At 47.6% G+C, this 14,738-nt stretch overlaps 1 protein-coding gene across 2 annotated transcripts in view; it reads left to right on the top strand.

The window, feature by feature from the left end:
• Window positions 1-14,738, top strand: part of SRGAP3 (SLIT-ROBO Rho GTPase activating protein 3) — a 221,342-nt gene that overhangs the window by 123,286 nt on the left and 83,318 nt on the right. For both annotated transcript variants that reach the window (XM_074957557.1, XM_074957558.1), the window contains exon 3: window positions 11,458-11,620. In XM_074957557.1, the coding sequence (XP_074813658.1) occupies window positions 11,458-11,620 (163 nt within the window). The remainder of the gene's footprint in view (window positions 1-11,457; window positions 11,621-14,738) is intronic.

The raw sequence follows: 14,738 nt of genomic DNA, 5'->3' as shown, positions 1-14,738 counted from the left end.
CCGGGTGTACCAGTACCTTGACGACTGGCTCCGGCGGTCTGATCCGAGGCAGAGGTGCGGGGCCATGTGGAGGTGGCCTTGAGATTGTTCCGCGAGCTGGGGCTCTTGATCAATATCCCCAAGTCCATGCTTGTACCCACACGAAGAGTGGAATTCATAGGGGCGGTCCTGGCAGCGGGGCAGGCTGGGGCAAGCCTTCCGGTATCCCGATTCCGGGCTATCCAACAAGCAATGGCCTCCCTGCGCCAGTTTCCAACAACAATGGCCAGGTGCTGCCTGCGGCTGCTGGGCCACATGGCAGCATGCACGCACGAGGTCAGGCATGCCAGACTGAGACTCAGGACTCTGCAGGCGTGACTCGCTCGGGTGTACCGCCCAGGCAGGGACCCCCTGGACTTGGTAGTGACAGCCCCAAGGGATGTGCTGGACTCCCCTTTGCTGCCCCACTTTAGGACCTGACACTGGTGACGGACGTGTCAGATCACAGATGGGGGGCTCACCTGGGGGACCTCATGACGCAGGGGTTGTGGTCCAAGGCAGAGCGGTCACTCCATATCAACGTGAAGGAGCTCAGGGCGGTTCGTCTCTCCTGCCAGACCTTTCACGCCATTCTGAGTGGTCACAGCATGACAGTTCTGACAGACAACACTACTGCCATGTTTTATATAAACAAGCAGGGCAGGGCTCGTTCCTCGCCACTCTGTCGCGAGGCTCTCCTCCTCTGGGACCTTTGCATAGCCCATGCGATTCACCTCGAGGCGTCCTATCTCCCGGGGGTGCAGAACAAGCTGGTGGACTCCCTCAGCAGGTCGTACTGCATGCACGAGTGGATGCTCAGGGTGGACGTCGTGCTTTCGCTCTTCCTCAGGTGGGGGTTTCCCCGGGTAGATCTGTTTGCCACCAGGGCCAACGTCCAGTGCCCGCGATTCTGCTGGTTCCAGGGCCGCAGTCGGGCTCACTCGCGGACGCGTTTGTGATCCCGTGGAGAGGGGGCTTGATGTATGCCTTCCCCCCGCTCCCCTTGGTGCACAAGGTCCTGCTCAAGGTGCGCAGGGACAGGGTGGTGGTGATCGTCATCGCCCCAGCCTGGGCCCGCCAACACTGGTACACATCGCTCCTAGAGCTGTCGGTGGATGCCCCAGTAGTCCAGCCCGTACACAGGGACCTCGTTACACAGGATGGCGGGCGGCTTCTCCACCCCGACCTGCAGTCACCGCACCTGACGACATGGAGGCTCTGTGGCTAAACGCCCTGGAGAGCCAGTGCTCATTTTCTGTGCAGCAGATTCTGCTTGGCAGTAGAACCTCTACCAGGGTGGCCTATATGGCCAAGTGGAAAAGGTTCTTGTGTTGGTGTGAACCCTGACAGGTGCGGCCGGGCCAGGCCTCGGTGCAGGCCATTCTGGAGTACCTCCTGCACCTCAAGCAGCAAGGGCTAGCCCCGTCCTCGCTCAGAGTGCACCTGGCGGCCATCTCCGCCTTCCGTCCAGGGTTCTCAGGGGGCTCGGTGTTTTCCCACACAATGGTGGGGCAGTTCCTTAAAGGGTTGGAGAGGGTGTTCCTGTACTCCTGCCCCCCAGTCCCTCCATGGAACCTTAACCTGGTCCTTTCTAAACTCATGGGACCCCCTTTCGAGCCCCTTGCTACCTGTTCTTTCCTCCACCTTTCCTGGAAGGTGGCGTTTCTGGTTGCCATTACCTCTGCCAGAAGGGTGTCCGAACTGAGGGCCCTCACCGCTGAGCCACCATACACAGTATTTCACAAGGACAAGGTGCAGCTCCGGCCGCACCCCAAGTTCCTCCCTAAGGTGGTGTCCCAATTTCATCTGGGCCAGGACATTTGTCTGTTGGTGTTCTTCCCGAAACCCCATACGGACCCGAGTCACCGCAGCTTGCACACCTTGGATGTGCATCAAGTGCTGGCGTTCTATTTGGAGCGCACCAAGCCCTTTCGCAAGTCCGTGCAGCTGTTTGTGGCTGTGGCCGAGAGGGTAAAAGGCCTCCCAGTGTCGGCACAGTGGATTTTGTCTTGGATTACAAGCTGCATCTGGGCGTGCTGTGAGCTCGCAGGTGTTCCGGCCCCGGCGGTCACGGCCCACTCGACCAGGGTGCAGGCGACTTCCATGGCGTTCCTGGCACAGGTCCTGATCCAGGAGATCTGCAGAGCAGCCACCTGGTTCTCGGTGCACACCTTCACAACCCACTATGCGGTCAACCAGCAGGCCAGAGAGGACGCGGCAGTTGCCAGAGCGGTCCTCCGAGCAGTTGTTCCGTGACTCCTGCCCTCCTCCAGAGGTAGCTTGTAATTCAGCTAATGTGGAATGGACGTGAACAAGCACTCGAAGAAGAAAAAATGGTTACTTACTTTCTCATAGCTGTTGTTCTTCCAGATGTGCTGTTCACATCCATTCCACCACTCACCCTCTTACCCCTCTGTCGGAGTCGCCGGCAAGAAGGAACTGGAGGGGGTCGGGCCGGAGGGGGTATATATGAGGGGCGCAATGGCGCCACTCGGGGGGCCCGCCAGCCCGACGGGAGCCGCTAAGGGAGAAAGTTTCCGATGCTCGTGCACGCGGCACGTGCACACCTAATGTGGAATGGGCGTGAACAACACATCTCGAAAAACAACAGTTACGAGAAAGTAAGTAACCGTTTTTTATGGCTAAGGCTACGATTTTGACGGGTCAAGGGCAATAAATAAAAAAATCACTGAAGCCGTGACCTGTCCCTGACTTTTACTGAAAACATCCCTGACAAAATGGGGAGGGAGGAGGGTCTAGCACCCTGCCCCCCAGCGGTGCCTGGGAGCTGCAAGGGACCCCATTGCCTAGTGGCTGTGAGGGGTCCCCCTGCCACCCTCCAGGGCTGGGAGCTGCAGGGGAGCTGCATGGGGGAGGGCCGCGGAGGGCCCCCAGCCTGTCCGCGGCCACTGAGCAGCTCCGGGGTTCCTCTGCCGTCGTTGTCTGCTGGGAGCTGTGGGGTCCCTCTGCCACTGGCAGCGGTGGCTGGGAACCGCAGGGGAGGGGTCCCCGGCTGCGTGCAACAGCTGAGCCACTGCAGGGGAGACCCCTGCCAGTGGCGGCAGCTGGGCAGCTCAAGGGTTGCAGGTGGCTGGTAAATTGCGGGCGGGTGACCCGCCACCCACAACTGATATTATAATGAAAATGTTTGGCATTTCCATTCTGCCGTAGATTTTGAAATGTCAACTTTTGGTTCTGATTTGGAATGAAAACAAATTTCCAGATGTCAGAATTTCCCACAAAACAGACATTCTGTTTCTCGACTATCAGTAGTTGAGCTTCGGTCTCAAGTCTCTGAGCAAACTTGGATACCATCTACTGCTGGACAACCCATGGCAGGGCCAGGCACTGATGTGCCTGCCCCAGAGGCATCGTGTGGCCCCAAGTGAGAGTTAATCTTTCATCATCTTAGAGGGTCCAATCCAACACCCATTGAAATGGATGGAAGTCTCTCCATTAACTGCAGTGGGAGTTTGGTTTAGGCTGATAGTAACTCTTAACTATAAACTGGCATATTCACATTATGCAGAAATGTTTCCTATATGTGTTAACGCCTGATTTTAAGCACTGTAGGAAGCAAGTTTGCTCCAACAACACTCTAGACTTGGAAGTCCAGTCTGACAGACTGCATGACTCATGGGATCTTTTCTGAAATAAGTAGGCTTAATAGAAATAAGTGAAACAAACAAGAAAACTACCCCTCCATGTATAGCATTCCATAGTTTGCCACAGTCACAGTCAGTCCGTTCCTCTGCCCTCCACCCCAGTCTTCTTCTGAAGCATCAGGTTTGGGCAGGATGCTGGACTGGATAGATTAAGGATCTGGTCCAATATTGGAAATCTTACGTTGCTTGGTGTCATTGCTGGAAATAAATAGAATCGGTCCAGAGGCTATGAGAGAGAACCCAAAGGAAAGGTGGAAACCAAAGCTTTTAGAAATTGGAGCAGAACTCTGGCTCTGTGTCGAACATCACAAAAATAAATAAGAGACCTCTGTCCCATGTGTGCATGTAATGGCTCTGAATCCTTTGGAGATGGGTGATCTCAGTTGTTACTGCTGTTAAAGCAGCTCATTGTGGGTTCATTAGTTTTGGCAGACAGATGGAGGTTGGAGTAGCATCTGGCGGATGGACTGAGCAAGTCCTGGAACATACTGTGAACATCTAATTATTAGTAAGTTCCAAGCAAGTGCAGCTGGAGGGTGCCAATTGCCCTATGTTAATATAACTGCAAGGCTAAGATGGGATCAGGCTAGGGGAAAGGTTAAAGCTACTGTCCATCTTTGCCCTTTAAATGACATTTTGTTCTTTATTCCATATAAAGAAGAGAGTCCTAGAAATTTAGAGATGGAAAATTCCTTTTTAGATCCCATCTAGTCACTTTGCCTCTCCGTGCCTTGCTTCACTTCTCTCTGAAATGGATATAACATATCCACTTTCTCACAGGGCTATAACAAGGCTTCATTCATCAATAGGATTTATGTTAATAACCTTACATCAGGTCTCCAAGCACTTTACAAAGGAGGTCAGTATCATTATCCCCTTTTTACAGATGGGGAAACTGAGGCATAGAGCAGGGACTGATATGACTTGCCATGGTCACCCAGTGGCAAAGGTGAGATTAGAACCCTGGTCTCCTGAGTCTTAGTCCTGTGTTTTCTCCACTAAACTACGCTGCCTTCCCTTGAATATCTAAATATATGTTTTAAGGCACTGTGTAGCATTCTGGCGCACTTTTGAAAAATGCTCCCATCCTGTGGTGGTTGTTTTTTGTTTAGCTTTGTTTTTTTTCTGCTATAGTACCTAGTTATTCAGTGGGAATCTTCCTGCAGGACAGGAACAATGTTCAAGTGTCAAGGCCAAGTATAATCTTTTTTTTTTTTTTTAAAGGAGGAGACTTACTCATAAGAGTATGTTTGTTTCAAATGTCTTTTTAATAGGTTATGGCGTGGTGAAAGCATCCTGCCTTCAGCGCTTGCATTGTAAACTATTAATGCAGGGGTTCTCAAACTGGGGGTTGTGACCCCTTAGGGGGTCATGAGGTTATTACATGGGGGGGGGTCATGAGCTGTCAGCCTCCCCCCAAGCCCTGCTTTGCCACCAGCATTTAAAATAGTGTTAAATATAAAAAAGATGTTTTTAATTTATAAAGGGGGGGTTGCCCTCAGAAGCTTGCTGTGTGAAAGGGGTCACCAGTACAAAAGTTTGAGAACCACTGTATTAATGGGAATGGCATGCTCAGCTCAAAGGTGATATATGGCCCTGAGTGAGATGACAGAAGTGGCCACTTTCAAAGCTGTGTCTCCGGGCGATTTGAAGGCTGATTGAAACTGGAAATAGTAACTGGAATTGGAGGAGGGGAGCTACATAGTGGGATCAGAACAGCTCTTTTTGTGATGTTGTTTTGCAGTCTACTAACTCTTCATCTTTCTGTCGCCCGACGGAGACAGAGTCCAGTTTCCAGGGCTTAAATCAGCTGGAGCCATCCAGAGCAGAGTCCAGTAAATATTTTCAAACCCATAGGAGCCCCAGTGCGCCCCACGGGGCTGAAGCCCTGAGCTCTGGGGCTCTGGGAAATAGTCTGTGAGAATTTAAGCCCTGCCAGTTTCCATTAGTGCTCCACGGCTTAGCCATCCTGTCAGTGCAGCAGTCTGCTGCTGAATAGTGTCGGGGGTGGCAGTTTAGCCAGCCATATTGGTAAAAGGTTTCTTCTTGTGCTCTTTGAAAAATGCAGGCGGGACCCCAAGCACCTGGAATCCAATACAAAAAAAATCTGTAGGGGGTAAGACTTGGTCCGGAACAGTCAGTGTGACTGAGCTGGCGGAAAGCTGGTGCAGAAATCTTGGGGTGGAAGTTTAGCTGCCGCTACTCCTACTCTGAAGAGCGGTGGCACTTCACCCCACTAGTGGTGAGTAGAGAGCCGGTTCTGCCTGAAACATGAGTGTGGTGTTGGGAGCATAACCAGATTGTCCAGAGCATGTCTTGATTCAATACACCATCCCTGCAACTTCCACAGGTGGGGCTGCTATGGAGCTTGGGTAGAAATGAAACCTGAAGGACGGCAAGCACCTGGGGGTGAATTCCCATCTTCTCTTTCCCCTCAGGATACCTGTAGCTCTCTGTCATCTTGAGAGAATGTGAACAGTGAATAATGTAACTACTGCTTGGAGTTTGCAGCTTTGCTTTTCCAGGCCAAAATAAAAAATAGACTTTACAACATGATATTTTTTCCATTGAAATGGCTGGAATTACAAGAATGGAAGGACCTTCATTCCTGCCACTTGAGGGATGCAATGCACTTGGTGTTTTCCCTTGGCATCCTTGTCCAGAGCATCAGAGGGACTTCTCTTTGCTTTGCAAGGTGAAATGGACAGAACATGATGAGCTATGGGAGGCTATTGCCACCACTAGCAGTAGATTTGGCAAGCAAGTTGTCTTGGCTGCTCAAGTTACCATTATAACTGGAAAAAAGAAAAGGAGTACTTGTGCCACCTTAGAGACTAACCAATTTATTTGAGCATAAGCTTTCGTGAGCTACAGCTCACTTCATCGGACGTATTCAGTGGAACTGGAGGGAACAAATTCATGAATCATTACTGTGGAAGTCCAGAAAAATAGGCTAGAACATGTACCTTCCATCTCTAACAATATAACTAAGAAAACAAGAAGCAGCCCCATCACGGTAATACTGAGTGACTGGAAAAGAAGATCAGAGTGCAGCGTAGTGTCAGACTCCTTGGCCCATCTGAATGTGAGGAGACTCTGTCCGAAAATAAGTGCTTTCTTTGAGAAGCAAACCGTCGAAATTTTATAAACCTGAGATGATTATTCCTATTGTAACCTATATTATAACCTATTGTGTCTGTGATGGAAACTCGGAGAATTGCGAATGGCAAACTTGAAGGAGAATCTAGGACTAGAAGAACAATGAAGGTTCCAGAGGAAAAATGGAAAATTTGTCTTAACAAACCAAGCTATTTATGAGCATAATGCATTATCTGTCCACCTTAGTGTTTCCCCCATTCACTTTTCCTAGTTTGCTCCTTTCCAACCCACATGGGTTAAGCTGCCCAAGATGATTGGGGAGGGGTGTTGCCCTATGTTTACACAGTGGGGTGCTCTGTGCTCCACTTCTGTCTGGACCATATAGAGGTCTGTGAGTCGGCTGCTAACCAGGCTGGGAATTTGAGCTTGGGCAGTAGAAGCTCATGGATTTAGATCTAGCGGTCTCTGGTTCAACCCGCAGCCTGTGACCCACCCAAGGATGTCATGTTATGTATCTCTTATGCTGACCATGAGAGAAAGTGACATGCTCCGAGCTCTGCCAGTGCACGCAGAGGGTTCTAAGCTGCATCTCTCTATCTATATGTGGGCCATGTAGCCCTAGGCCATGGGTTCTCAATCTTTTTCTCTGAGGCCTCCTCAACATACTATTAAAAATTCCATGGCCCACCTCTGCCACAACAACTGTTTTTCGGCATATAAAAGCCAGGGCCAGCATTAGGGGGTAGCAAGCAAGGCAACTGCCTGGGCCCCATGCCACATGGGGCACCGCGAAGCTAAGTTGCTCAGGCTTCAGCTTCAGCCCTGGGTGGTGGGGCTCAGAGCCCCGGGCTTCAGTCCCATGTGGTGGGGCTTCAGCTTTCTGCTCTGCGCCCCAGCAAATCTAAAGCTGGCCCTGCTTGGCAGCCCCCTGAAACCTGCTCGTGGCCCCCCTGGGGGCCCCGGACCCCTGGTTGAAAATCACTGCCCTAGACAATGAGGGATATGCCTGACAGTTGACCTCCTAAGAGGGTCTCTTTCCATCAGGCTGGACACCCAGGATGGCTGTGTAAAAGGTGTTTACATGACAGTGGCTGATGCACTGGGGATTGAATCAGGGACCTCCAGAGCTATAAACAAGAACTGCTACATTTTGAACTAAAGAGACAGGACTCTCTAGGTAGGACTGCAGCAAAGTCCTATCATCTGTTGATTGAGCACAGAGAGGGACCTGGAACACACATGTATCAGAGGGTTACATTGGCTTTTAGCCAAACCTAGGGACAGATACAGGTACCTCAGTCTCAGTGGCTGGATTATCTGGGTATATTTTCCTTTGAAATTTGGTACTCTCCTGATCAGCCTGACAATTGAAGGCTTGGGCATAGGACCTCTCTGTGCCTCAGGTTATCAGTCTCTCAAATGGATGGAGTAATACTTTCCCACCTCGCAAAGGGGTTGTGTGAACCAACGGATGTTTATGAAGCACTTTGAGACCCCATCTGAGAATAGCTTTTTAAAATATTGCATGTGTATGCAAAGCGATGGATTGTGTGTTGGACAAAACATTGCTGGAACTTCCCCCCCTCTAATTTTGGTGCAAACTTGCCTTAAAATAGTCATTAATCATGACTTTGTTAATAGCCAAGTGGAGCGTGAGGTTCAGAGAAGATTTAGACACAGAAATAATAAGTCTGTCTCACTCACTGACTGAAATTTTGCCAAGTTGGTGCGTGGGGGGAAAAAGAGCTGAATGCCAAATTTGTGTAGTTAGAAACCCTCCCAGCAAACTGACTGGTGTCTGCTTCCTAGACAACTAGAGAGAGCAGACCAGGCAGTCACCTGTTCACCATGACACTCCTAGGGGTCATTATCAGAATTCTCACGTTATGAGATTATGATGTATTGGGAACGAACACTGATGAAATACATTCAGCTTTACTGTTATATCAGGCACACTGCTATGACCTGCACCTTTTGCTGTATAGAGAGGCTTCACTGTGTTACTGAAGTGTAATTCTCCCCTTGCAGGCCACGCGTTTTTTTAAAGGCCTGAATATCATTACAACACTGGTCCCCAAACTGTGGGGTGTGCCCCCCCTAGGGGAGCATGGCGGGGCCTGGGCCAATCCTCATGTGGGGAGGGGAGGGAGCACCACCCAGCCCTGCTCTGCCCCCAGGTCTGCTCCGGCCTCACCCCCCCAGCCACTGCCCCCGCTCGATGCCCGGCTCGCGGCCTCAGCCACTAGCTGGGACTCCACTGCTGGCCTTCGCCCCTGGCCATGACTCCTTTCCCAGACCTGTCCCCAGCTCAGGGGAGGGAGGGGCACAGACCGGGGTAAGGGGGACGTGTCCCTGAAAAGTTTGGGGACCACTGCATTACAAAGTGATGTAAGTCTAATGCACAGAATGACAGAATGCGCAGTCTGAACTCTGGGATGGACCCCGGTCTCTTTCCCAGGAGGGGAAAGGGAAGAAACTACTGGCTGTATAAAACAGATCATATGTAAAGATGTCCCTATTCAGCGAAGCACAACCTTGTCTCTGGGGTCAATGATCAGAAAAGCTCCATTCCATGGAAAATGTTTCTGTTTCGCTGGCTTCAGGCAACTGTAGGAGGATAGTAAATAAGGACAAAGCTGTGGGTGAAGCTTAGAGAATCTGAGTTGCTCAGCTTGTGGAGATACTTAACTGAAAACTGTGTGTGTGTGTGTGTGTGTGTGTGTGTGTGTGTACACATGTTTATATTTAGGCTAGGAGTTCCTTCATTGATTAAGAAATTTAAGTCAACAGCTCCTTTCTTGCATTATCCTTTTTTAAACATGTGGGGTCGAGCCCCGAAGTCCTTACTGGTCCTTAGCAATCTTGTCAATGCCAAGCATTTAAAAGTCATCAGTCGGGCCTTCCAGAAACATGAGATTTGCTTTCAAATTAGGAGATTAAAAAAATAATGTGCTCTTTCTGTCTTGTGGTTAACGTCTTTTGAATGTACCTTGGACACCTTTTCAGGCTTTTCTCCACAACCATCATGGCTGGAAATTTTTAATGAAAGCTGAGATTCTCTGAGTCACCTGCATCCAGGAACTGGGGCCTTAAGAAAAATGCTAAATATTCTCGGACTTGCAATGAAATCATGAGAGTTGGCAACACTGGCTTGGATTCTAAAACAATACTTCAAACATCACTCCTAGTTCTAAACGTGGACTTTTTTCTTGTTTATTTTTACAGTGCCTAGCACTGTGGAGCCTTGATCCCAGATTGGGGTCATACAGTAGTAATAAGGTCTGTGATGCAAAAATATGACAGGTGGCCCCTAATACAAACATTTTCTTGCAAAAACAAAAGGTTCTCGTCACTGGAGTGTGCCTACCCTGGACACCCCCTGATGAGGGAGTGTAGCACACTAAGCAATTTCTGCCCCAATTTCCTCCTCCCCAGGGTTTTCAGTATCTCCCAGGGGTTCACATTGCTCAGCTCTCTAGCTGGGTTATGCTCAAAGTTCAGTTCCCTTTCAGGTTAACAAAAGTCCAAACAAACCACTTCAGCCCTCAGCTCCAGTTCTTACCTTGGAAGTTGCTCTCCTGTGTTCAGCCCTCTGGCTTTGGCTCTCTGGCTTGGGGAGGTCAGTTGGCAAATCCCTGTGCTGCTCTCCTGCCTTCATCCTTTCCCCAGGAACCTCCTCTGGGTTCCTTCAGGGATCTCCTCCCAGCTCTGATCGTCCCTGATCCTTTGTATCCGCAGATGCTGCCCTGACCTGTCACTTGGCCAAATTAGGAACATACCTGGTGGACCTGTTTGAGTCCTCTAAAAGTGTGTACATTATAATAGAATAGTGTAATAGAATAACAGCTGAGAGAGAGAGAAGTTCAGCAACTCCCAAATTTTATTGGTGTCACCCTCTTAAACATTTGTTGTGTAGTCAATTAATGGATGGAACATCAAGCTCACATACCACAGATTGGGAGCCCCCACTGAAGTCTATCTCTCTGCCAGAAGTGTTCTTAAAAGCATATAATCTGGTATTCCAGCATTGTATTTTGTATTTTTCATTTGATTTTTAGATGCACATCTTGGGGGTCGACAGCTGTCTTCATGCTCACTGAGATTGCTTGGTGGCAAACACTTGGTCTCATACTCTACTGTTCATTCTGATTTTTCTCTCCTTTGAAAAGCAGTGGTTCTCCGGAACTGCCCTTGTCTGGCTTCTAGGATTTGGGAACTTTCTGCTTTGCACTGTTGCAATTTGTGTTCCAATGCAGTGTGCAACCACAGACCTGAGGAGATTATGGATGTTGGTAACACGAGATGTGATGACCAGCCATCCCATCCACAGATCTGCACATGTGAGGTTTCACATTCATTTAGCTTTGGGTATAATAAATGCATCCAACGAAATAACACTTTTATGGATATTTGTTATGAGACCTCACATTTCATTCTAATCAGCTGTGCACAGCGGGAACAGCTTGAATCCAGAACACATGCTATGAATGGCAATCAAGTAGTTAATCAAACGCTGCACTGGTTTTAGTGAAGGTTACAAGGCTGAGTTCAGACCTATTTTGTTAGGCGGAAGGGATAGTAGCAGTTTTACTCAGCGGAAGATGACTGTATCAGTATCATTGATAGTATCTACTTGTGAATTAAACCCCTCTTTGAATTATTCATGTTTCCCCAGGAAGGATCAGCACCTCCTTTCCCCGGTGAATTGCTGGTATCTAGTTTTGACCCAGACTCGGCGAGAGAGCAGAGATCATGCTACCCTGAATGACATCTTCATGAACAATGTCATTGTCCGCCTCTCGCAGATCAGCGAAGACGTCATCAGGCTCTTTAAGAAGGTAAGCAAAGCAATGGGCAGTTTTTATTAAGGAGCCGTCCTTGCATTGCTCTGTGAAAAACTAACTTCCTATGAGATTGTGCACAAACTAGAGATCCGTTGAAGATGGGAGAGTGATAGTTTGAATCTGCTTTAGATTTTGGGTTTGAGATCAGATGTGAAGTGGGGATAGTAATAGTCACTATGGTAAAGCAATCTGAAATCCTTAGATGAAAAATGCAAAGCTCTTAAAGCATATTAGAAATAGTATGGATGTGGGAAATGTAAAAAATCTTGCTTTTGCAGGAGCTAAAGAAACCTGCAGTGAAATTCCAGCCCTATTGAAGTAAATGGAAGTTCTGTCACTGACTTGAGAGATCAGGGCTACACCTCTTGTTTCTGGAAAGTATCTCTGAGAAATGGAGGAATCTGGGAATTGAGACTCCCCAGTTCTCTTTCTAAATTCCTGGCCAAAATTTTCTTCAGAGCATCCATGGAACCAATCACAGATACAAATGCAAGCACACTGGACCTGTCTGATGGCCTTCTGAAGAGCTTATAATTGGAGCACAAGTGTAGTATTTTATTTTCCATACTGTGTGGCTGGCTAATTGCATGTGAGTGAATAGGATCAGTTCCTTGCCCATAAAGTCTCCTCTCACTTTAACAGAATTGGACTGCATTGACATTGCTCCAATCTCAATTTGGTTTCGGCTGGGTTTGAGGTTTCAGGCTAGTTATAGTGTCAAGGTTAGCATTCAGGTTCAAATATTTGGATTTGACATTTCCAAAATGTCAAGCTGGCCTTGTAAGATTCCAGCCCAACAGTAATCTCATGGGATCAGATGGTCTTGTGAGCTTTCTGACATCCTGAATGGTGGGAATCTGGTAGGATGAGCAATTACTATTAAAATTCTGCTGCCATGGACCAAAATCTCCTGAAAATAGGCCATTCTTATGATATTTCAGCCATATCTGGGTCTAAACTGTAACACATCTGATTTTTGGATCTGACTTGGAACTGAAACCATAAGGGCAAGTTTGATTCTGGTGGCCTGAAATTGAACAGCCTTCTCCTTTCTCTGCCCTGTAACTGCCTTGACGTTTGAAGGGGTTTGGATTCAAGGGTCCGTTTTTTGCCCAATTCAGAGTTAAGTAGGACTCAAAAGAAGCTATTTACATTTTACTTTTAAAAATTTCCCTTCTACCCAGTTGGTTCCAATGTGCATCTTTGGATGGCATATCTCATTTTAAATCACAGTAGCACATGTCTGTGCTTGAATGGTGACTAGACAAGGGCCTTGTGTTTGAAATATTTCAATCTCATACCAGGCCAAGGTGATAAAATATTTTGTTGACTAGACAATGTTACATTTCTTTGCCTTTTTTTAAACTTAATGGTACAAGTACTTAATGTGTGTTTAAATTGTTCCTCTCTGTCTCTCCTTTCCCCACTCTCTGATCCTTTTGCCGACAGAAATAAAGTAGCATTGACTCCATCTGCAGCCTGTCAAAGTCAGCACCTGCTTTTAATCAGAAGGAAGCTGCACAATTGAGTTGTGGGGTTGTGTGATTTCACTTGCATTTGTCCCTGGAGGTTTAAATCACAATAGGACTCACATGTCCCTAGAAATAATGACCAACTAAATCACTGAAAAGGCTTATTTTGTGTCATCATTTACCATTAACGTATATCAGGAGGCTGACCCTTTAGAGGATAAGCGTTATGTTTTAACCCCCTGTGTACCGTTTCAGACAGAAGCTTTAGAACTGAGTTGTTGTGGGTTTTCATTTTTGTCAGTGTTTTGATGAGGTAGTTTAGGCACAGATGAATTGGAGTGTCCCAGAAATGAGAAATGGAAAATACCTATTAGATCATCCAATCTAGCCCTGCAGCCAACACGATTGTTCCCTAAAATGTATTTTCCCATGTTTTGTCCAGTGTGGTTTTGAATATCTCAACTGATGGCACTTCCAGTCCTTATCCTGGGGAGAGCATGTCATAGGCTATATTAATAGATGAGTGACATGCAAATAGGCCAGCACCAGAAGGGTTAAAGGCATCCCTAGTTGTTCTTCAGCTGTTTAGTTTTGCTGTAGATTGCTCTTTGATGATAAATTATGGTAACATTTGTTTCCAAGATGTCACTTTGAATCCCCCCAGTCCAGGATTTATTAATGGATTGTGACACACTGAGTGCATAGAGGAACTGGAAGGTTTTGTGACTTCTCCCATTACAAATGGATATTGAGCTCTCATTATGTAAATATAAACTATTGTAGTAAAGAGAGGGATGTATAATTGGTGAGCTATCAGGACCTGCATAATTGAGTTGCATTTGATCAGCACAGTGGTAGTTTGCCAACAAAGGTCCTGAGAGGTGCTGAGTTCCTTCACCTCCTACTGACTTCAGTTTAGCTCCCATCAGGATCATCAGCCAGTAAACTGTAGCTATGTATTTTGTTGTTCTCCACTGAAGATCTTTACCCTTCCAATGGTAGATAGGTTTCTGCATGGCTAGCCCAAGGGGCAGCCCACTGGCTTACCTGAGCCTGAGGGAAATGGGAACTTTGGAGAGACTGAGCTGGTGTTTAAAAGTGTTGGAGTAGGCAGGATTTAAGAGAGCCAATAAAGGGCTCAGTTTGACTCCTTCAAATGAAATGTCACATGGGAAAAGGGAAGTTTACACTTACACTTTTGGAACCTCAGGTAAGGTTTGGATTCTGAATTTGGGGCTAAGATTTGGGTTAATTTTTACTTGTGTCTGAACCGCTTTGTCTTTTCCTAATAAAAATGATTTCATAAAGGCTCATGGGGGTGGGGAGGTGCAGAATCAGTGTTAATATCCAATACGTCCTTTATCAGGGAGTATATCCTGCCCTTGCATTGGACCCACTCTTTGAAGCCTCTTTCATCTCTCCCTACTATGATCCAATGATGCTTCTTGTTGTCATTTCCTCCAAAGATGGTTTCTGATTTCACTGCACATCTCTGAACTCTGGAGTCTCCTGGAGAAGTTTAATATCTTGGTTTCTTACATTTATGACACACTTGTTCTCCTGCTCTGCAGTGGAGCCAGTTTCATTCTAACCTTTCTTGGTGGCCATGATGTTGTCATGGAGATGGATAATTTGAACCC

Source organism: Natator depressus, chromosome 7 (assembly GCF_965152275.1).
Source record: "Natator depressus isolate rNatDep1 chromosome 7, rNatDep2.hap1, whole genome shotgun sequence".
Taxonomy (NCBI): Eukaryota; Metazoa; Chordata; order Testudines; family Cheloniidae; genus Natator; species Natator depressus.
This window is presented reverse-complemented; position numbering and strand designations above follow the sequence as displayed.